Source organism: Palaemon carinicauda, chromosome 17 (genome assembly GCF_036898095.1).
Source record: "Palaemon carinicauda isolate YSFRI2023 chromosome 17, ASM3689809v2, whole genome shotgun sequence".
Taxonomy (NCBI): Eukaryota; Metazoa; Arthropoda; class Malacostraca; order Decapoda; family Palaemonidae; genus Palaemon; species Palaemon carinicauda.
The window spans coordinates 35,893,915-35,916,047 of NC_090741.1; the positions used below are offsets into that span (position 1 = coordinate 35,893,915).

At 41.0% G+C, this 22,133-nt stretch overlaps 1 protein-coding gene across 2 annotated transcripts in view; it reads left to right on the plus strand.

Annotated features, from left to right (window-relative positions):
* LOC137656669 (sister chromatid cohesion protein DCC1) overlaps positions 1-22,133 on the plus strand; it is a 118,229-nt gene that overhangs the window by 88,516 nt on the left and 7,580 nt on the right. For both annotated transcript variants that reach the window (XM_068390846.1, XM_068390845.1), the window contains exons 7-9: positions 1,309-1,509; positions 2,066-2,191; positions 2,437-2,614. In XM_068390846.1, the coding sequence (XP_068246947.1) occupies positions 1,309-1,509; positions 2,066-2,191; positions 2,437-2,614 (505 nt within the window). The remainder of the gene's footprint in view (positions 1-1,308; positions 1,510-2,065; positions 2,192-2,436; positions 2,615-22,133) is intronic.

Consider the following 22,133-nt stretch of genomic DNA (forward strand, 5'->3'; position numbering starts at 1 on the left):
TTCCCATCTGAATGAGGAAGACCATGCTTTGCTGAAGGTAAGGACACATGAAGTTAGAGCTGTCGCAACTTCAGTGGCCTTTAAACAAAATAGATCTCTGCAGAGTATAATGGACGCAACCTATTGGAGAAGCAAGTCAGTGTTCGCGTCTTTTTATCTTAAAGATGTCCAGTCTCTTTACGAGAACTGCTACACCCTGGGACCATTCGTAGCAGCGAGTGCAGTAGTGGGTGAGGGCTCAACCACTACATTCCCCTAATTCCATAACCTTTTTTAATCTTTCTCTTGAAATGTTTTTTATTGTTGTTTTTTGGGTTGTCCGGAAGGCTAAGAAGCCTTTCGCATCCTGGTTGATTTGGCGGGTGGTCAAATTCTTTTCTTGAGAAGCGCCTAGATTAGAGGTTTTGATGAGGTCCTTTAGTATGGGTGGCAACCCTTAATACTTCAGCTCCTAGGAGTCGCTCAGCATCCTAAGAGGATCGCGAGGCTCAGTAAGGAAGACGTACTTAAAAAGGCAGAGTAATTGTTCAAGTCGACTTCCTTACCAGGTACTTATTTATTTTATGTTTGTTATTTTGAATAACTGCTAAAATGAAATACAAAATACTTAGCTCATAATAATGTAAACAAGTAATGCTGGTCTCTACCCACCCCCCTGGGTGTGAATCAGCTTATATAATCACCGGCTAAGTTTAATATTGAAAAATGTTATTTTTTATTAATAAAATAAATTTTTGAATATACTTACCCGGTGATTATATATTAAAGGACCCTCCCTTCCTCCCCAATAGAGACCCAGTGGACCGAGGAGAAAATTGAGTTCTGTGTTTACATTGAGTACTGAGTACCTGCTCGACAGATGGCGCTGTTGATGTACACCCCCTACCTGCATAGCGATCGCTGGCGTATTTTGAACGTAGAGTTTTTCTGTCGGGCAGCAGAGCTGCAGTTTATATAATCACCGGGTAAGTATATTCAAAATTTTATTTTATTAATAAAAATAACATTTTTCCTAACTATACAAACCTAAGTTCTTTACACTATTATGTTACCTGCTATCACCTACCCCCGGAAGGCCTGTCTGTAATCAAAGTGGAGCTGTAGTGGATGAGCGGGGGAAGGGGAAGTGCCTCTCCATTACCCACTGGTGGGTATGGTTATTGACACCTCGTTAAAAGTCTTCATAGCTGTGATCCAACTTGCGTTGTTTTATTCTCCTATGTAAAGAACTTGGGTTTGTATAGCTTGGTAAAATACAAATTTACTTCCAAATTTGTCATGTCCATTAAAAACAGGATTTCTTTACAGGTTTTTGGCAAATTCTGGACTTCGATTACCGTTTTAAGGTTGTGTCCGATATCCTGAACTTGATTGAGACTAACAAATGGCCACTGGATAATGTACCTCGCATAGCAACTATACGTGTCCTTAGTGAATCAGAACCACGAGCTGTTATTTCACAGTGTTTTGAGTATTATCTGAAACCAACGGGAAACATAACAGATGAAGGTGAGAGGGTTGGCTTCAATGATTTAGAAATACAAAGGTCTTCATCTTACAAACATTCAAAGATACAAACACTTATCCAACAGAAAATAACAAAGCTAAGATGAAGAAATGCCGTAATAAAACAATATTATATTATTTAATACAGTAAGCAAAACAATATTTGCAATAACCTGATATCTATTCCATATGAAACCCGACTATTTGTTGACTTTTGTAGCCGGAAATCATAAGTTTGGGATTCAGGTTAGGCTTCCCATAGGCAAAAATTCAACGAAATTCGACGTGCAAATAATTTGACTTGTAAACAACTTCTTGGAAACAATCAAGTTAGTAAATTGAGGACCTTCTGTATTACAAAAGTATCACAAATCCATTTTCCAAACCTAGAAAATTTTTCCATTGTATCCTAATATACTCTATGATATTATATTTTTTTTCCACTTAACATCTCCCATTAAGAGTAACAGTAATTTTGGTAATTATTGCATCACTATTTCTTTCAATTTTGTTAAATCATATAGCAATCTTACAAATAATCTTTGATGTAATTTTTCAGGTGATGAACTATATACTCTAAATGATGATAAAGTTTGTCGATTATGTGCCGAAGTGCTCCTGAAGCCAGCTGGAAAATTTAATTTAAATGACTTTCTTACTATATGGCAGCAGAGTGTACCGGAAGGTAAGTCCCGAGATTGAAGTTTTTAATATCCTTAATTCTTCCTTGGTTAATGTATAGTAATTCAACTTTGATTATCTGTAAAGTGAAACATTATTCTCAGCTTGATTTCCATAACTTTTTTCCATATGGTTAACTTCATACATGTTCTTTAAATGTCACTACAGTATGGTTACCCTTTTGGGAAATATAAGTTGTATTGTATATATTGCCCTGAAATAATAAAACCTTATTTCCTACTTTTAAAGGTTTGACTACGAATCTCGCCCAATTGGAAGGAATAGCCCTGGTAGATCGATCTTGTACTCCTGAAATTATCTCTCATTTCCCAGCATGCAACTTGACAGAGGACATCCAAGAGAGGTTTGCTTTCTTGTTCGAAACAAAAGACAAGTGGACCTTTGATGAAATAAGACCTTACATTGAGTAAGTAGAGTATTTCATAGTTATTTTCTGCTGTTGTCTTTAAATACTTTAAGAGTTAGAAAATACTGGGTGGTAAAAAACTTGAAAACTAAGAATCCTTTGGAAATAGTTAAACTAACCAACTATTGATTCTCCAATCAGATTTCTACTTCATTTAAAAATAATTGCAATGTAATAGCACACTGTTGAGAAATTTCTTGATTAGATTAAGCATAAGTGTAGCATCTCGGGAAGAGAGTTATTTCCACCTGTAGGACTCTAACAATTTTACTTTTTAATTATCAAGTTAAAGGTCATGGGAAAACTAGGTAAAGGTTGAAATGATTAATTAAAGATTACAAATAACTCAAACCTACTTCAACAGATGCAGCAGTTCTAAAGCCTTACCTTTGACATGTTACGTTTTCCTAACTTTACACAAGGACCTTGTTTCATGAAAGTGCAATAGCTTTCAGAAAAAGATAGTTTTATTGGACCTGTGAGGTCATTCATTGGCAAAAGTCATTGGATTTTCCCCATTAATTTAGACCCACACCATTTTGAATAAGTCTAGTTTCTGATGTGGTTTTTATTTTCCTGTTAATTTTCCATTAGCATTGAGACCTCTTTGAAAAGTAAAAATGCTTTGTTTTTAGGCTATAGAGAATGGAATAGATTGCATGACAGTGCATTTCTCTTTTGAAATACCAGTATACAAAGCAGGAATACTAAATTGAAGTTTAGAAATCTAAAATTATAATTTACACAATTTTAAAGTTATATTAACAACCAATTAACTTTAGAAGAGAGAGGATCCAACATTTAAGACTCTCGGCATGAAGATGGATTAGTTACGTCATGTCATCATCAAATTCGCATTTGTTTAATCAGATGGGATCACTAAGTTTATTGGAAGAGTGGCAAGTTACTATTTACAATTAACACAGGCTTTTATGACATAATATACAATGCCAAGGATTATTTGTAGTGTCCAACTTTAACTTGCTTCAGTTTTCACCTTTTACTTGAGAGCAAGGAATTTAACGTTAAGATAAATCCTTCTGGCAAACCCATAGATTGTGGAAATTTGACTCATTAAACAACTTCATATGATCACTATGGAGACTTTCTTAAACATGGTCATATATTCTTTGTCAGTTTTGGGCTCTACAGCTCTACCTTTAAAGGAAAGTTTTCAATATTAATCTTACCCGATAATCATGTAGCTGTCAACTCTGTTGCCGACAGAAATCTACGGTAGGGATACGCCAGCGATCGCTATACAGGTGGGGGTGAACACCACAGCGCCATCTGTGGTCAGGTACTCCAGTACTTCTTGTCAACACCACCTCAATTTTTCCTCTGTCGTGCCTCCGGCTAGACCTACATGGATATGCTGTTGATTCTGGAGTTATTGCTCACGATTTGGTGATGTATTTGCTCTAGAGTTTAGCCTTCGCTATTCAGGAAGCTATATCATTAGCTTAGCAAGTTTTTGGAATTAATTTGATTTAATTTTTTATTTAATTTTGGTACGAAGAGAGTATGAACTCTCTTTCACTTTTAAATGGCCGACCTTTCCCTTAGACGGAAGTGGTGGTGTCGAAGAGAGTATAGACTCTCTTAATTTTGCTTAACAAAGTTATAGATTTATTTTATATCTCGCCGCCTTTTATAGGCCTCTTTGATTAACTTCCTTTTATTATAAACTTATTAAAATTAATTTTTATATTTGTTTATATTCGACCTTTCCTAATAGTAGGCGGTCTTTTCTTGGAACCGAAGTTAATTAACATTGAGCCCGTCATTTCGTTTTTACCTGTTAACATATTATGCTATTTTAATGTTTTTGAAAGAATTTCTTTGATAGTCTTGTACTGTTTTCAAAGTTGAACTAACGTTTTGTTTTGTCTCTGCAGTTGTTGACGTTCAGAACGTTCAACTTGCGCTCTATCGTTACGATAGAGAGAGAGTCTATCACGGTGTCACGTTGCAGTAAGAGTAAACCGATTCTAGCGTTTTGTTCATTCTTTCTTAGCTTAAATGGTTTTAATTCTAATAAAGGAATTTTTATTTGGGAAACCTTTCAGTTTTTTTCCTTTAACAATAATATGTTTTAACGATATATATAATTGGGCTCTTCTCTCAGGTGCTAAGTCAAGAGAGAGAGAGAGAGAGATAGAGACGGAGGGAGAGAGAGGAGGATAAACGTTTCGTTCAAGCGGGTAACGTTGTTATCGTTTTTGCTCTTCTCCCTAGTCTCTTTAGGGGAAGAAGGTAAACGTTTCTAGAGTTTTATTCTTGTTCTCAGGCTTTATGCGGTGAGAGATTTTAAACGTAGTTTATTTGATCTAGTGTTTAGTCTCTTTTCCAGCCACTGAATTATTTATCTTTCATTATGTTTTTCTGTTACATTGTAATACTGTTTTCGCAATTACTAACTTTTAATGAAGGATAGAATTGCGTGTTTCAGGTACAAACCACTTAAAGTTTCGAGTTCAGTGAAATAAGTGCAAACAGAAAATCAAAAGTGATAAAGTGATAAGCGCATAGTGTTACAGTGTTGGGTTCGTCAGTTCATGCCAGTTGTTCGCCTAGTCTGGGACCTCTTACAAGCTCCCAAGCCCAGGGGAGAAGTAATGTCGAAGGACTTATGGGTTCAGCAGGCCTTGATCGACGAACAGACGTTTCCCTCCGTGGTTTCGGGTGTAACCAACTCACGTAGCCGACGTGATCACCCCACCCACACAAAGACGAGAGAGCCCATTTATTCCTCGTCTGCGGAAGAGGTTTCTCGCAGAAACCATAGACCAAATCTTGCAGCTTCTAAGTGCAAGTCGGTTCCTTCCGCGCAAGTCCAACTCCTAGGTGGTGCCATTAGCACTGGGTCAGTTCGGACTTGCTGCAGTACGACAACTGCACACCTCCCAGAGAGGCAAGGTGGTATCGCAACAGACAGTAACTCCGTCTGTTGCCGCACCAGCTGTTTTAGACCCTCAGTTTCAACGGACAGTAGCTCCGTTTGTTGTTGTCTTTCTTAAACTCTAGTGGTCTATGCTGCTGACAATGCAGTCTCAGCTTGCGGTGTTGATGCAGGAGTTTCAGGCAGAGAAGGTTAGCACACCTCCTCCTGCGAGCGCTCCTCCTCTCCGCAGTCCGGTCTGCCAGACGTACGAAGTTGAGGTTCCTCAAGCTACCTCCATGCGTGAGCTACCGCGTTGGGAGTTGCCAGTTACCAGCGTTGTGCAGCAACCTCCACCTTCCTTAAGGCAGGAATCTCTTACCACGCTACAACCTCCTCAACAATGGGGACAGGAGTCTTATGCCTTACAACCTCCTCTTCCTTTGAGGCAAGAGTTTCTTGCAGTAAGACCATCCTCGAGGCAGCAACCTCTTGAGGTACGACAACCTCTACCATCCTTGAGGCAGCCACCTCAGCTCTCGCAGCTGCAACCTCAACTCTCGAGGCAAGCTCCTCAAGAACCTCAACTCGTGAGACAGGAGTCGCGTTCTGCGCAGCCGCCACCTCAACTCTCGCAGCTCACACCTCAAGAACCTCAACTCGTGAGACAGGAATCTCTTACTGCGCAACCACCTCAACCCTTGAAGCAAGCGCAACTCTTGCGCAGTGGCGATTCTAGGACTCTGAAAGTGGGGGGGCCACTTCAGGGCCAATATAAATTTTGGGGGGGCATTTATTGTTGGTGGCTAGGTGGCACTCTGAAGATGTATTTCTTGCAATATATTTTTAACAAAATCGCAAAAATATGGCGAAAATATCTTCAAAACAAAAATGAATCATGAGTTATGAATGTAATGTAAATATTATGTTGATATTAAAACCCCATGCAAGCATGCATGAAGTAATGCAGTGTTGCCAACAGGGCGAGTTTCCCTTTCCTGAGGTGAAGTACCTCAACGCATGCGGCATAAGCCTCATCCCTTGCAGCTTGAGCCTCATCCCATGCAGCATGAGTCTCATACCATGCAGCATGAGCCTCATCCCATGCAGCATGAGCCTCATCCCATGCAGCATAAGCCGCACGCCATGCAACATGCTCTGCTTACCTTACAGCATGCTCTACATACAGCATGCTCTGCATACCTTACCGCATGCTTCTCAGTCACACATCTTTGGTTGTTGCCAACTCACTAGACTGTCAAGCAGTTTCATAACGTTGCCTTCTAGTCTGCTGCTTTTGCACCAGTGAAACCCTCACTGAGAGAACTTAGCTTTTCTCGGATATGGTTCCTGTAGATGAAAAAGTGCTATTCTCCCTCCTTCTGATTTTCCCTTGAGGACTCTGTCATTTGGAGAGGAGCCTTTAGCTGCTTAGCCTCCTATGGACTTTTATTTAAGCATAGCATGCTTCCAGGGAGGGTAATGCTTCCACTTCAGTCGCTAACCCCGTCTGTTACCACACCTGCTCCCATAGACCTTGAGCTGTGTTGCAAGACATGCAGTCCAAGCTTAGTCCTTGTTAGAGGATTTTTTGTTTACGGAGTCAGTGTGTCACTGGGAAGACGTTCAACAACCAGCAGAAGTGACTTGTTGTGACGCAGTGCGGCAACCTCAGCAACCCGATAAGGAGTTGTCTGTACGACCCAGACAGTCTAGACAGCTTCGGGTTGTCACTGTACTTCCTCGCTTCCCCATGGTTGACAGTTCACAGACTGTGCAGCAGTACCATGATCTTGTGTCCGGCTCCGTCAGACGACTAGCTTTTAAGAGCTCCCACAAGTCGTCGCTGTCTGGAGATTCTCAGATGGACTATGGATCTGACCAAGGAACTGGGCCTCCTGGTCAATTTTGAGGAGTCCCAGCTCGTCCCATCCCAGACCATTGTCTACCTGGGTATGGATCTTCAGAGTCGAGCTTTTCGGGCTTTTCCGTCGGCCCCAAAGATATACTAAGCCCTAGATTGCATCCAGAGCATGCTGAGAAGGAACCGATGCTCAGTCAGGTAGTGGATGAGTCTAACAGGGACACTTTCATCGCTGGCCCTGTTCATCGAGTTAGGGAGACCCCACCTCCCCCCCTTCAGTATCATCTAGCGGCTCACTGGATAAAGGACATGACGCTAGAGACGATCTCAGTTCTTGTTTCCGAAGAGAGGAGGTCTACTCTCACGTGGTGAAAGAACAGCTTTCTTCTCAAGGAAGTCTACCTTTGGCTGTTCAGAAACCCGACCGCCGTCTCTTCTCTGACGCATCAGACACGGGCTGGGGTGCGACTTTGGTCGGACAGGAATGCTCGGGAACATGGAATCAGGAGCTAAGGACACTTCACATCTATTGCAAGGAGCTGTTGGCGGTTCATCTGGCCTTGATAAACTTCAAGTCACTCCAGCTTAACAAGGTGGTGGAGGTGGACTCTGACAACACCACAGCCTTGGCTTACATCTCCAAGCAGGGAGGGACTCATTCGTGGAAGTTGTTCTAGATCGCAAGGGACCTCCTCATCTGGTTAAAAGATCGAAAGCTCACGCTGGTAACGAGGTTCATTCAGGGCGATATGAATGTCATGGCAGATCGCCTTAGCCGGAAGGGTCAGGTCATCCCCACAGAGTGGACCCTTCACAAGAATGTTTGCAGCAGACTTTGGGCCCTGTGGGGTCAGCCAACCATAGATCTGTTCGCTACCTCGATAACCTAGAGGCTCCCGTTGTATTGTTCTCCGATTCCAGACCCAGCAGCAGTTCACGTGGATGCTTTTCTGCTGGATTGGTCCCATCTCGACCTTTATGCATTCCCGCCGTTCAAGATTGTCAACAGGGTACTTCAGAAGTTCGCCTCTCGCTAAGGGACACGGCTGACGTTGGTTGGCTCCGCTCTGGCCCGCGAGAGAATGGTTCATAGAGGTACTGCAATGGCTGGTCGACATTCCCAGGACTCTTCCTCTAGGAGTGGACCTTCTACGTCTACCTCACGTAAAGAAGGTACATCCTAACCTCCACGCTCTTCGTCTGACTGCCTTCAGACTTTCGAAAGACTCTCAAGAGCTAGGGGCTTTTCGAAGGAGCAGCCAGAGCGATTGCCAGAGCAAGGAGGACATCTACTCTCAGAGTCTATCAGTCTAAAGGGGAAGTCTTCCGAAGCTGGTACAAGGCCAATGCAGTTTCCTCATCCAGTACCACTGTAACCCAGATTGCTGACTTCCTGTTACATCTAAGGAACGTAAGGTCCCTTTCAGCTCCTACGATTAAGGGTTACAGAAGTATGTTGGCAGCGGTTTTCCGCCAGAGGCTTGGATCTTTCCACCAACAAAGATCTACAGGACCTCCTTAGGTCTTTTAAGACCTCAAAGGAACGTCGGTTGTCCACTCCAGGCTGGAATCTAGACGTGGTCCTAAGGTTCCTTATGTCATCAAGATTTGAACCTCTCCAATCAGCCTCTTTTAAGGACCTCACATTAAAAACTCTTTTCCTCGTGTGCTTGACAACAGCTAAAAGAGTAAGTGAGATCCACGCCTTCAGCAGGAACATAGTTTTCACATCTGAAACGGCTACATGTTCCTTGCAGCTCGTTTTTTTTGCTAAAACGAGCTTCCTTCACGTCCTTGGCCTAAGTCGTTCGAGATCCCAAGCCTGTCCAACTTGGTGGGGGACGAACTGGAGAGAGTACTTTGCCCAGTTAGAGCTCTTAGGTACTATCTAAAAAGGTCATAACCTTTACGAGGACAATCAGAAGCCTTATGGTGTGCTATCAAGAAGCCTTCTCTTCCAAGGTCTAAGAACTCAGTTTCTTACCTATTCAGGCTCCTGATTGGGGAAGCACATTCTCATCTGAAGGAAGAAGACCTTGCTTTGCTGAAGGTAAGGACACATGAAGTGAGAGCTGTGGCTACTTCAGTGGCCCTCAAACAGAACCGTTCTCTGCAGAGTGTTATGGATGCAACCTATTGGAGAAGCAAGTCAGTGTTCGCATCATTCTATCTCAAAGATGTCCAGTCTCTTTACGAGAACTGCTACACCCTGGGACCATTTGTAGCAACGAATGCAGTAGTAGGCGGGGGCTCAGCCACTACATTCCCATAATCCCATAACCTTGTTAACCTTTCTCTTGAATACTTTTTATGGGTTGTACGGTCGGCTAAGAAGCCTTCCACATCCTTGTTGATTTGGCGGGTGGTCAATTCTTTCTTGAGAAGCGCCGAGGTTAAAGGTTGTGATGAGGTCCTTTAGTATGGGTTGCAGCCCTTTATACTTCAGCACCTAAGAGTCGTTCAGCATCCTAAGAGGACCGCTACGCTCAGTAAGGAAGACGTACTTAATAAAGGCAGAGTAATGGTTCAAGTCGTCTTCCTTACCAGGTACTTATTTATTTTATGTTATTTTTGAATAACTAATAAAATAAAATACGGGATACTTAGCTTCTTGGTTAACATGTATGCTGGTCTCCACCCACCACCCTGGGTGTGAATCAGCTACATGATTATCGGGTAAGATTAATATTGAAAAATGTTATTTTCATTAGTAAAATAAATTTTTGAATATACTTACCCGATAATCATGATTTAATTGACCCACCCTTCCTCCCCATAGAGAACCAGTGGACCGAGGAAAAAATTGAGGTGGTGTTGACAAGAAGTACTGGAGTACCTGACCACAGATGGCGCTGTGGTGTTCACCCCCACCTGTATAGCGATCGCTGGCGTATCCCTACCGTAGATTTCTGTCGGCAACAGAGTTGACAGCTACATGATTATCGGGTAAGTATATTCAAAAATTTATTTTACTAATGAAAATAACATTTTTCTAAGTATTACCGAAGCCATAAAAAGAAAAGAAAAAAATGTAACTGAGGTAAAAGCATGAGGCAAACTCAAAATTAAGCACTTATCACCTAGTAGTTTATAGACTCCCAGAAGTAGGATGAAAAGTAAGTCCTATAATGGCTATACAAATAACATCTAGTACTACTCAGAATTTTGTGGTAACTTTGTGAACTCCCATAACCTGCTAGTTCTAATTGATATGAGTGTTGCCTCCAAGAGATTCTCAACTCTATTAAAAATAATCCCGTCAAAATCAGACTGATAACAAGTGGGATAGTTTTCTAATTCAGAGTAACTGAAGCTCATATGAAGGAAGCTTACAGAGAATAGAAAGCATATACTAACCTGGTATTAACGAGATAAGAGAAAAAAAGAAAGAAAAGGTGCCTAATAGGTTACTAGGCAACTCCACTGCTGAGCAGTGTTATGTGCTGCTGCAAGGCAAACTTCACTCTCAGCTGGTCAAAACTTGTGAGGTGGATGAGATGGGACCTTGGCTTAAATGACTAAGGTTTGTATGGCTATGAAATATACAAATTGTATTAAAAATTTACAGTTTATTCCTACGCAGATACAAACTTCCTTGTCATTTATAAGGGTAGTCTTACTTAGTTGGCTGGAAACACCTGTCAAGAGGAGGTTACTCAAGCTCTATGTCATGGACAGAACACAGAGGATTAAAAGTTGAATGATGAACAAATTTGGTCAGCTTGTGAAGAGGCAGGGCCAAATTGTCAGATTCCTCTTCAAGTTATGACCTAAATAGAGATGAAACTGGCATCAAAAGATAATGTATAATACTGTATAATGACAAAGAAAAAGTATTCTTACCTGCATTAGGGTGTGGTCAGTGGGAGTACTCCTAGGTCCACTGACTTGATCCACTTCTCTTACCCTTACAATGCAGAGAATAGCTGATTCCCTGATAAAAGGTAAGAGCGAGGGTTACATTAGTTGGTGCTGCCCAAAGAAAAGGTATCTAGGGTCCTATGGGTACAGTCTAAATAGTGGCCTATGAAAGTGGTCTGCTTCTTATAGACCTCTGCACTAAGTACATGGACCACTGAGTGTTTCTTATGGGACGCTTAGGTTGTGACAAGGCCACGATGTCATGTGCTTGAGGGGGGGATCCCTGGTGTTGCTTCTCCTGAGGATCTATATGCTTATAATAATTTCTCACTACCAAAATGATATAGTATTCTTAGACATTTTCTTCTTGGAGCAACCAGCACTCATGAAACAAGTAGAAATTTTACGTCTGAGTGGGCTGTCAGCCATTTTGTGATGATTGCTTGGTTCCTGTGACTGTGAGGCATATACTTATTGAATGTCCCTGTCTTGTGGGTATCAGGGAACAATTCATGTCTGAAGCTCGTGATGAGGATGACAGGTACATCCTCACCAATTCTTAAAGGGGACATTTTTTATGATACCAGTGGCATTTTCAAGTTAATATTGGAAGCTGGCCTTCTTACTCGTTTCTAAATATGTTAAATTTAAGTTTCATCATTAAGTTATTAATTAATTTTGTCTATTTTAGTTTTTTATCTTAAAGTTATTAATTGTTAATTAAGCATACCTAAATCAGCATCAATGACCACTGATGTTATGATGCCAGATAATTACAAATCCTTCATTCTTGCCTGAATCATATCACTGCTGGCAGATGGAAACGCTCTGGCTTGGGCCAAGTCGATCTCAATGCCTGGTTTTCTTTAGGTACAGCTGGATCTCCTACTTCTTACAGAAGTCAAGGAGAAGCTCCCTGTGATGCACAAGCAAGGCTCGTGACTGCTGTGAGAAGCTAGTCGCTCAGATACCGAAGGAGCCTGATGCCAATTGCGTCGAGTGCAGGCTGAGATAAGGGCAAAGATCCTGGTAATGACCCGAGGTGCTGTAGATGGACCACAGTACAGCACCTTGAAGTGGTAAACCTTGTGTCTGACAGGAAATCTCAGGTATTTTCTCAATCAGGGATGTGGGGACCTGAAAGTATGCCTCTTACAGGTTTATCAGCAGAAAGTTGTTCTTCCTGATGGCCTGAAGAACTGTGGGTCACCTTGAACCTTGTTTTTAAAACAAATAGGTTCAAGTGAGACAGGTTTCAGCCCCTGTCAACTTCTCTACCAGAAAGGGGTTGCTGAAGAAGCCTGGAGAGTCATTTAAGACCTCTAATATGGCCCCTTTGGCCAACATCTTGGACACTTCTTGAAAGAGGAAGTCTCTTTGGAGAGCCTATCGTATAGAATAGTCAAGACTGTGAAGAGTCTGAGCTAGTAGGGGTGGGCAGTCTACAAACAGTACTTGATACCCTGTATTGAGAACTTCTACTGTCCAGGTATCTGGTCCGAAGAACTGTCACCTGTCCCAGTGGTTCTGTAGGCATTCTCGTACTGGTGGTGATCTGGGGGACTTAACCTCCCCAGATGTAGTCTCTAGGGCTACTCCGTCGGAAGGTGGGCTGGTGGTCGTTCCTCCTAGGCTGCTGTGAGTCCGTAGGACGCAGCAAACGTGTCTGTTGGGTTTGCTGCTTGAAGGGAACTTCTCTGAGGCTGTTGAGGGGCGGTGATCCCTGGGAGCACAGCCCTCCTCATAAAGGAAGACTGGTTGGCCTTTTCAATAGCTGCAATACTTCGGGAGGTGAAAACAGTGTGGGGAAGTCCAGTAAGTTTGAGTTCCTCAGGCACAGGGCATCTCTGGGGAACAGCTATTTAGTACATCTAGCTAAAACAGGGTCACGCCTTGTGACGATCCAGTTGCCCTGCGTCTAAAATGTCTGGTGTTGTAGGAACTCTAGAGCTTTGGCTCCTAATTTCAAACGATCTGCGAACTGAATAGCAATCCCCTTGTTCTTCATAGTCTCTGTCACTGTGAAATGGGACACTGCTCCTGACCAGTGATCCCGCCAAGAGCAGGCCTGAATGGCGGACATGGCAGCAACTTCTATGTTCTACACTTTGGATGCAGAGAAATTGGAAGGTAGATTAGCCAACTTGTCACTTGGTACCATTTTGGAAACGTCAGGGTTAACAGGTAGATGGCTCAAGTGAGCCTCAGAATCAATGTAAAACTTCCTTTGACGAGAAAGTGCCAGAAGGGGTAATTTCAAGGATCTGGTTGATTTAAGGGAGTGCTCAGGTGCAGAGATGTGAGTATTGAACAAATCTAGCGTATCATGAGTCTGGTTCGATAGTGAAACATTGAAACAGTGTTTTGCACTTTGCCATTAAAGGAAGATCGCACCTATGGCGCAACATTTGCTTGTGACCTGTGCGTGGGGAGGTTCTCCCAAACCGTATTAGGTTCATTGTTCTTAAGAAATGAACACCTTCAGATCCAGACGTCGGACCTTGGAAGCCACTTCAGCAAGGCTGGAGTCTAGAGAGTAACCATTAGTTATCAGGGCATGATCACCCTGATTTGGGTCCTGTTTAGGCATATGGGCCAGTTCCCTCTTGGGAACAGCACCAGAAGATTTAATTCTTCCATGCATGTTCTTACTTTCTTAGATACCATTATGCAAAAGATGAGAAAAGGAGACTAGGAAAGACGGCGAGGAATCATATTCACTCTTCTGGTAAGGTTCTCTACAGTACTTTCATAAACATGAGAGGGAGTAGCAGGGAACATTTTTACAGAGCTCGACCTATGAGAAGAATAAGATTTCTCAGGAAGAACACTTAGGGCGCCTTCTACGAGGGTTGTGTTTGTGACATTTTTCAGTGGGCATGTCATTCTAAGTGGATGGGGTTATCACCTGATGAAAGGAGGATAAAGGCTCTGGCACCCTTTTCCTCACCTGAACTTAACCCTGGATAGGTACGCTCCTCGGACACCCCTTTAAGGGTATACTCGGACGCGAACGACCCCGACGCCAAAAAAAATTCTTGAAAAATCAGTTTTTGCAGTAACCTCCTTTTTTCTTTTGCCAAAAAAAAACTTCAATGAATGCTTAAAACAACTGTAAAGATAAATACTACTCATCTGCAGAAAAACTATTTATTATAAATATTTTAAAAAATTAAGTAGAAAAAAAAAGACCTGACATAAAAATTCATAAAAAAAAAGTTTATACATTTATACACAAATCCTTTTAGGAATTGATTCTTGAATGTTTAGGACACATCTTGATGTATTTTGGATGAAGTCAGACCCATGGAGGTGAAGATCTGAAATGAGAAAAAAAGGGTAACTTTTTTTGGCCAAAAAAATTTGTCCAAATTTCATGAATTTTTTTGGGTACCCAAATGAAATAGGAAGTGGCTAATTTTTTTAGGGAATAAACATATGTTATCCTAAAATAGAAATATGTAAAAAAATCTTCATTATTTTGTAAATTACATTTATATCAGGGGCCATATCTAAAGGTAATTTTTTGAGTACTTAGAAATTTCGTAAAAAAATACATATATTTAATATATAATATGATATTTATGCAGGTAAAAATATACCAAAATATCACAAATTCTATAGGGAACAAGAATATATATAGATAGGGCAGCTTACGCTTCGGATATGTCCACAAAATGGCCGCCAACCACACTGACTCAGACTCCCTAATCTGCCACTTGAAATGTAGGAAGGGTATGTCAATTTCAAGGTGTTATTTACTAATCTAATTATTATTGGATATGCATAAAAATTGTATGGTGGGTTGCTGGATAATTGTCGATTATTTTACGACTATAAAATTAAAATTCTGACCCAAAAAAAATTTTTTGAAGGGAAATAAAATCGAAAAAAAAAATGTAAAACAATATAATATTTTAGCTAAAAAAATTTGATGATATTCAATCAAAAAAAAAAAGTAAACAAAATTTTCCGACAAATAAACATCTAGAGGAATCATTACTCTGTGATAGTTCCTTAGTATGTAGTAATTTTGAAAGAATTGGGAAAAAACGAAAAAATGGCAATCACCGGAAAATCGAACACATACCTATATATACGCCATATCTGGCTAAAAAAAAGATAGGCATGGGTAGCCAGATCATCTAGAAACACTTTCCAACACTATAAAAATATAAGTTTTGCGACACTACTTGCCAATTCCTTACGGTAACATGACTAAGCGAAAAAATGCAAAACAAATAAAAAGGGGCACTCGCGGAAAAATGGCTAACATTCTAATATACGGCATTTCAGAAAAAAAAAATTCAGCCACGTGCTAGGCAAACCATCAAGGCACATTTTCCGACAAATAAACATCTAGAGGAATCATTACTCTGTGATAGTTCCTTAGTACGTAGTAATTTTGAAAGAATTGGGAAAAAACGAAAAAATGGCAATCACAGGAAAATCGAACACATACCTATATATACGCCATATCTGGCTAAAAAAAAAAAGATAGGCATGGGTAGCCAGATCATCTAGAAACACTTTCCAACACTATAAAATTATAAGTTTTGCGACACTACTTGCCAATTCCTTACGGTAACATGACTAAGCAAAAAAATGCAAAACAAATAAAAAGGGGCACTCGTGGAAAAATGGCCATTCTAATATACGGCATTTCAGAAAAAAAAAATTTCAGCCACGTGCTAGGCAAACCATCAAGGCACATTTTCCGACAAATAAACATATAAATGAATCATTACTCTGTGATAGTTCCTTAGTACGTAGTAATTTTGAAAGAAATGGGAAAAAACGAAAAAATGGCAATCACAGGAAAATCGAACACATACTTATATATACGCCATATCTGGCTAAAAAAAAATAGGCATGGGTAGCCAGATCATCTAGAAACACTTTCCAACACTATAAAAATATAAGTTTTGCGACACTACTTGCCAATTCCTTACGGTAACATGACTAAGCAAAAAAATGCAAAACAAATAAAAAGGGGCACTCGCAGAAAAATGCCCAACATTCTAATAAACGGCATCTCAGATAAAAAAAAGGACATGCACGTGTTAGCCCAACCATCAAGGCACACTTTCTAACACATAAACATGAAAAAAAATCAATAATATACGGCAATTCCTTACTACGTAATAAATTTTTACAAATATTGAAAAAAAACAGAAATTGGCAACCGCAATTAAATACCCAATATACCAATAACTACGTCGTATCTGACAAAAACAAAATCACGCATGGGTAGCCAGATCATCTAGACACACTTTCCAACACTAAAAAAGCAAAAGTTTTACGACACTATTTCGCAATATCTTACGGAAAAATGATTTAGCAAAAATATGAAAAAAAATGAAAAAGGGGTACTCGCGGTAAAATGCCCGACATTCTAATATACGGCATCTCAGATAAAAAAAAAGACATGCACGTGTTAGCCCAACCATCAAGGCACACTTTCTAACACATAAACATGAAAAAAAAATGAATAATATACGGCAATTCCTTACTACGTAGTAATTTTTACAAATATTGAAAAAAAAACAGAAATTGGTAACCGCAGTTAAATACCCAATATACCAATAACTACGTCGTATCTGACAAAAACAAAGTCATGCATGGGTAGCCAGATCATCTAGACACACTTTCCAACACTAAACAAGCAAAAGTTTTACGACACTATTTGGCAATATCTTACGGAAAAATGACTTGGCAAAAAAATGAAAAAAAATGAAAAAGGGGCACTCGCGGTAAAATGGTCCTCGTGGTGATGAACGACATTTTAACTAAAAAAAAAATCATGCACATGGTAGCCAAACAATCCACCAAGACTTTCCACAACTGATAACCTATACAAGTTGCACCATTCTACGACAATTTCATAATACGTAATAACTTTGATAATTATGCAAACTACCTTAGAAGGGTAAACTCGGTCGCGCTCGACCCCGACGCGTCTCAGAAATCGGGGAAGGAGTACAGCTACAGCAATGCACATCTGGACACTACTAGAGCGTGTAGGGGAGACACCTCCTGCAGGTCGATCACCCACAAATTCAGTCACGGGGGTGAGTCACGTGAGAAAAACCTCTTTTTTTTTTACGCTCGGGGTCGCGAACGACCCATCGTACCTATCCAGGGTTAAAATGAAGAAATGTCTGATAAAGACTTTGGCTGTTTCATAGAACAAGTAATCTTTTACATTCGTCGTATTAACAATAGGCAAGGTATTAGCTTGCGTAGGTCGAGGTAAAATTATAGTTTTCTCATCCTTATGACATCACAAGGTTAGATATGTATGATCCAAGCAAAGTAAAGGAGTGCTAGAGGTAGAGGCTACCTGGCAATTAATTTGGGTTGACAAAAAATCAAAAATTTTAAATAATTTTTATTTTTCCTAACATACTTACCGAGAACTACTTTTTTTGGAGTCACTTGTGAATCCCTCAATCTCGACCAAGGTTTTTCCCGCCGTTACCCCCCTTACTCCGCTCTACATAGGCTTACCCCCGCCGCCAGAGAATGCGGCCTGAGGGCAGGATTAGGGCAGGTCACTGCTTCTCTGGGTCAGCGTCCTCATTAAGTTCGTCGCTTAGCCCAACTTGGCAATGGAAGGATGGCACTCGGGAACGGAAGGGAGGGCCATTACAGTGAACCCTCGCTACTTCGCGGTTCGACAATCGCGGATTCACCACTTCGCGGGGTTTTCCCATAACCCATATATATATACATATCGCGGATTTTCCGGAAAATTCGAAAATACCGCGAAATCTGAAGACAACCAAATACGATATTTTGTTACCTGTAATTCCATTAATACTATAATTAGTAATATCTGCTCTTACTGATTGTTCATTGCATTACATATGATATATAATTCAGCACAGAAAGAAATAAAACACGAAAAGAGAATGTGATCATACGATAATTCAGTACGTAGTAAAATTAAATCGAACATGAAACGCAAATCAGATGCAGTCATACCATATTAGAATGGTGTGTACTGTAATGGATGTGCTTCTTTTCCATGAATCTTTTGTATGTATACGTACGTAGTACAGTACTGCATCCAATAATATTCTTTGTTGCAAAAATCACATTTCGAATACTGTAAGCGTACGAGAGAGAGAGAGAGAGAGAGAGAGAGAGAGAGAGAGAGGCGTAAAATAGCGTACGTAAATTTTTATTATTATTGTTATTATTATTATTATTGTTGTTGTTGTTAATAAAATTATTATTGTTATTATTATTAATCATTATTATTATTATTATTACTGTACAGTATTATTATCATTATTTATTATTATTACGGTATTGTACTTAATCTACGTACGTTCAGTATGCGCGGGGGCATCTTCTATGAGTAACCAACGCAGCATAGTACTGTAAGACGGGTTGTGATTGGTTCAAGCGCTGATAGATGACGAATCAAAACTCAAGTTTTGTTATCTAGCCTGTGATTGGTGTTTTACCCGCATCTTCTACCCGCAGCATCAAAGTTCTCGCGGGGCTGGATCGTTCACTTTCTCTTTCCGCGTATTGCTGAGTAGACGTTCTTAAGTTTGTGAAGTTTAATCTGTGCTGTGTGCGACTGTTTTAAGTTGAACTTTTTGTTGAACTTTCTGTTACAATGCCTCCCAAGCGTTCTGCTTCTAGTAAGGCTGGTAGTGAGCCTAAACGCCACCGAAGGATGATGACGATAGCTGAGAAGGTTACGCTTCTCGACATGTTAAAAGATGGTAGAAGTTACGCGGCCGCCGGCCGCCATTTTGGCATCAACGAATCCACCGTTCGCTACATCAAGAAGGACGAGGCGAACATTAGAAAGACTGCTGCAATCACCTTTAGCAGATCAGCGAAGCGAGTCGTTACAACGCGTAATAAAACGATCGTACGCATGGAAGGTGCTTTAGCTGTGTGGATTGCCGACTGCCGGAAGAAGAACATAGCGTTGGATACGAACACCATCCAAACAAAGGCTTTGAGCTTATATGAGAATTTTGCTGCAAAGGAACCTAAAGACGACGACGGCAACCATGCTGAAGATGATGATGATGCAGATGATCCTCAACCAGGGACATCCACTGATTCCCAGCCTCAGAAACGTTTTTCCGCAAGCAAAGGATGGTTCGCGAAGTTTCAGACACGCTTCGCCCTGAAAAGCGTTTCCCTGCATGGGGAGTCTGCTTCCGCTGACACTGCCGCTGCTGAAACTTACGTGAACCAGACTTTCAAGAACATTATCGCTGAAGGTGGATACAAGCCGGAACAAGTGTTTAATATGGATGAAACCGGCTTGTTTTGGAAGAGAATGCCGTCGCGAACTTTCCTGTTCAAAGAGGAAGCCAAAGCCTCTGGCTTTAAGGCATTCAAGGATCGCGTTACCCTCGTGATGTGTGGCAATGCTGCTGGATTTTTGTTAAAGCCGGGGCTTATTTATAAGTCGAAAAATCCTCGCGCTTTGAAAAATAAAAATAAGAATCTCCTTCCCGTGTACTGGATGCATAATCAAAAAGCATGGATTACGAAGATGCTGACCTCCAACTGGTTCCACCAGTGTTTCATCCCGCAAGTCCATGAATATCTCTTAGAGAAGGGCTTGCCATTCAAGATCCTTCTCCTTATGGATAACGCTGGTGGACACGCAACTGACCTGTCGCGTGAGGGAGTTCAGGTTGAGTTCCTGCCACCCAACACCACGTCATTAATTCAACCGATGGACCAGGGGGTTATCAGGGCGTTCAAGGCCCTCTACACGAAGAATACCTTGGCGGACCTCGTTGCGTGTGTGGATGCTGCCCAAGATGACGAGGATGAAGATTTCAACTTGAAGGCGTACTGGCGGCAGTACACCATAGCCACGTGCCTGCAGAATATTCAAAAGGCACTTCAAGAGATGAAACCTGCAACCGTAAATGCGAGCTGGAAGAAGCTGTGGCCCGATATTGTTTACGACGACAAGGGATTTACTCCGTCGGAAATCCAACACTCTGCAATACGGAAATCTGTGCAGTTGGCTGCCATAATTGGAGGTGACGGGTTTGGCGACATGACGACTGAAGACGTCGACGAGTTGTTGGACTGCCATTCCCAGCCCCTAACTGACACAGACCTTGAAGACCTGACGAAATCGGCAAGTGAGGAAGAGAGTGAGGGTACCCAGGAAGAGACCCAAGAAAATGTCGAAGAAACGGGCTTAACATTAGAACGGCTTGCCAAGTTCTGCAACCATATGAAGGAGGCGAAAGAAATGTTACAAGAGTGGGACGAGGATATGGTTCGCTCGATGCAATTCTCAAATAAGGTCGATGACATCATGACTCCCTACAGGATGCTCTTGGATCGAAAAAAGAAGCAGCGGCAACAACTTCCGATCACAATGTTCTTCCAGCCTCGCAAAAAAGAGCCAGTTCCTCCTGCTAGTACGCCTTCGGAAGAAATTGAAGAAGTTGAAGAGGTGTCCCAGGAAAAGACACCTCCGTCTGAAGAGACGTAAAATACTATCATTGACTGCACAGTAGAACACATCATCAGCTTCATCATCATCATTTCTACTGTGCAGCAAATTCATCGCCATCGTCATTCAAGTTTTTCTTGAACTTCTTTCGTGGTGAGTACAGTAACAATCTTTATTTTTTACTTTAACCTGTTTTATAGTTTAGTAATGAACGTACTGTATGCATTAAGTTAAAGGGAAGGTTTTAAAAGTCTACATGTTGTAACCTATCATATTTTTTTTGTTTAAAATTTACATTTACGTACGTAAAACAATCTCTCTCTCTCTCTCTCTCTCTCTCTCTCTCTCTCTCTCTCTCTCTCTCTCTCTCTCTCTCTCTCTCAAATTGTTTTCCTGCTTTGCTACGTACAAGTACTGTATAATTTATATTTGTAAGGTAACATATTTTGTAAATGCTTTTACTGTACAGTAAATACTGTATGTACTGTATCATTATTTATCACTATCATCATGCGCGTTAAATGCCTTGTTTGTTCTGAGCGTGGTTGTTTACTGAGCGTACACGCCGTCGTTTCAGGCGGCGTCATAAAGAAAAAGATTTCATTTGGAAGTCCTAAGAAAAATACGTAAACTAAAACATTGGTAATAAAAAAATCAACATACAATACTGTATAATCAATATAATCGATGCAAAAACTAACCTATACGTACATATATGTGTACACTAAATGAGTTTGTTTCTTCATTATGATCAGAGATGAACGTAAACAAAACATTGGTTGCCATTTTTTATCGTGCTTTTTAGGTGTTTAGGAAACACATGATATAAAATCGCCTTTAATATTTGTGCCTGTTTTAGTTTAGGGTGCTGTAGTACATGCATTAAGTGTTCTGTACATTAAAGGGTGGTTTGTTAACAGTACTACGTACAAGGGAAGGTTTTAAAAGTCCGAATATACATGTTAAATAAATAGGTAAATATGCTGTCACTACTTCGCGGATTTTCACCTATCGCGCCCGCGTCTGGAACCTATCTACCGCGATAAACGAGGGTTCACTGTACCCGAAAAGTAGTTCTCGGTAAGTATGTTAGGAAAAATAAAAATTATTTAAAATTTTTGATTTGTTCCAACACAAATACTTACAGAGAACTACTTTTCTTGGAGACTTATACTTTAGGAGGCGGGAGTGCTATTCTGACACTTGACTCGGCACATAGTGCCTAGAGGGCTATGGAATGCGGGGCCTATCAGAGTGCGGAGTGAGGGTAACTGCGGAACCTTATGCTATTATCTAAGACTCACCTCTTAAAATTTCTCCTGGCGATTTTCTCCTGATGTAGTCGCGAAGAATTTGTTCACCGTTGGGGACAGCTTCTGGCCTACCGCTACACAGCTTGGAGGGCGGCAATGACTGTCCCAATGGAGAACCCGTCCAAGGATTTCCTTGAATA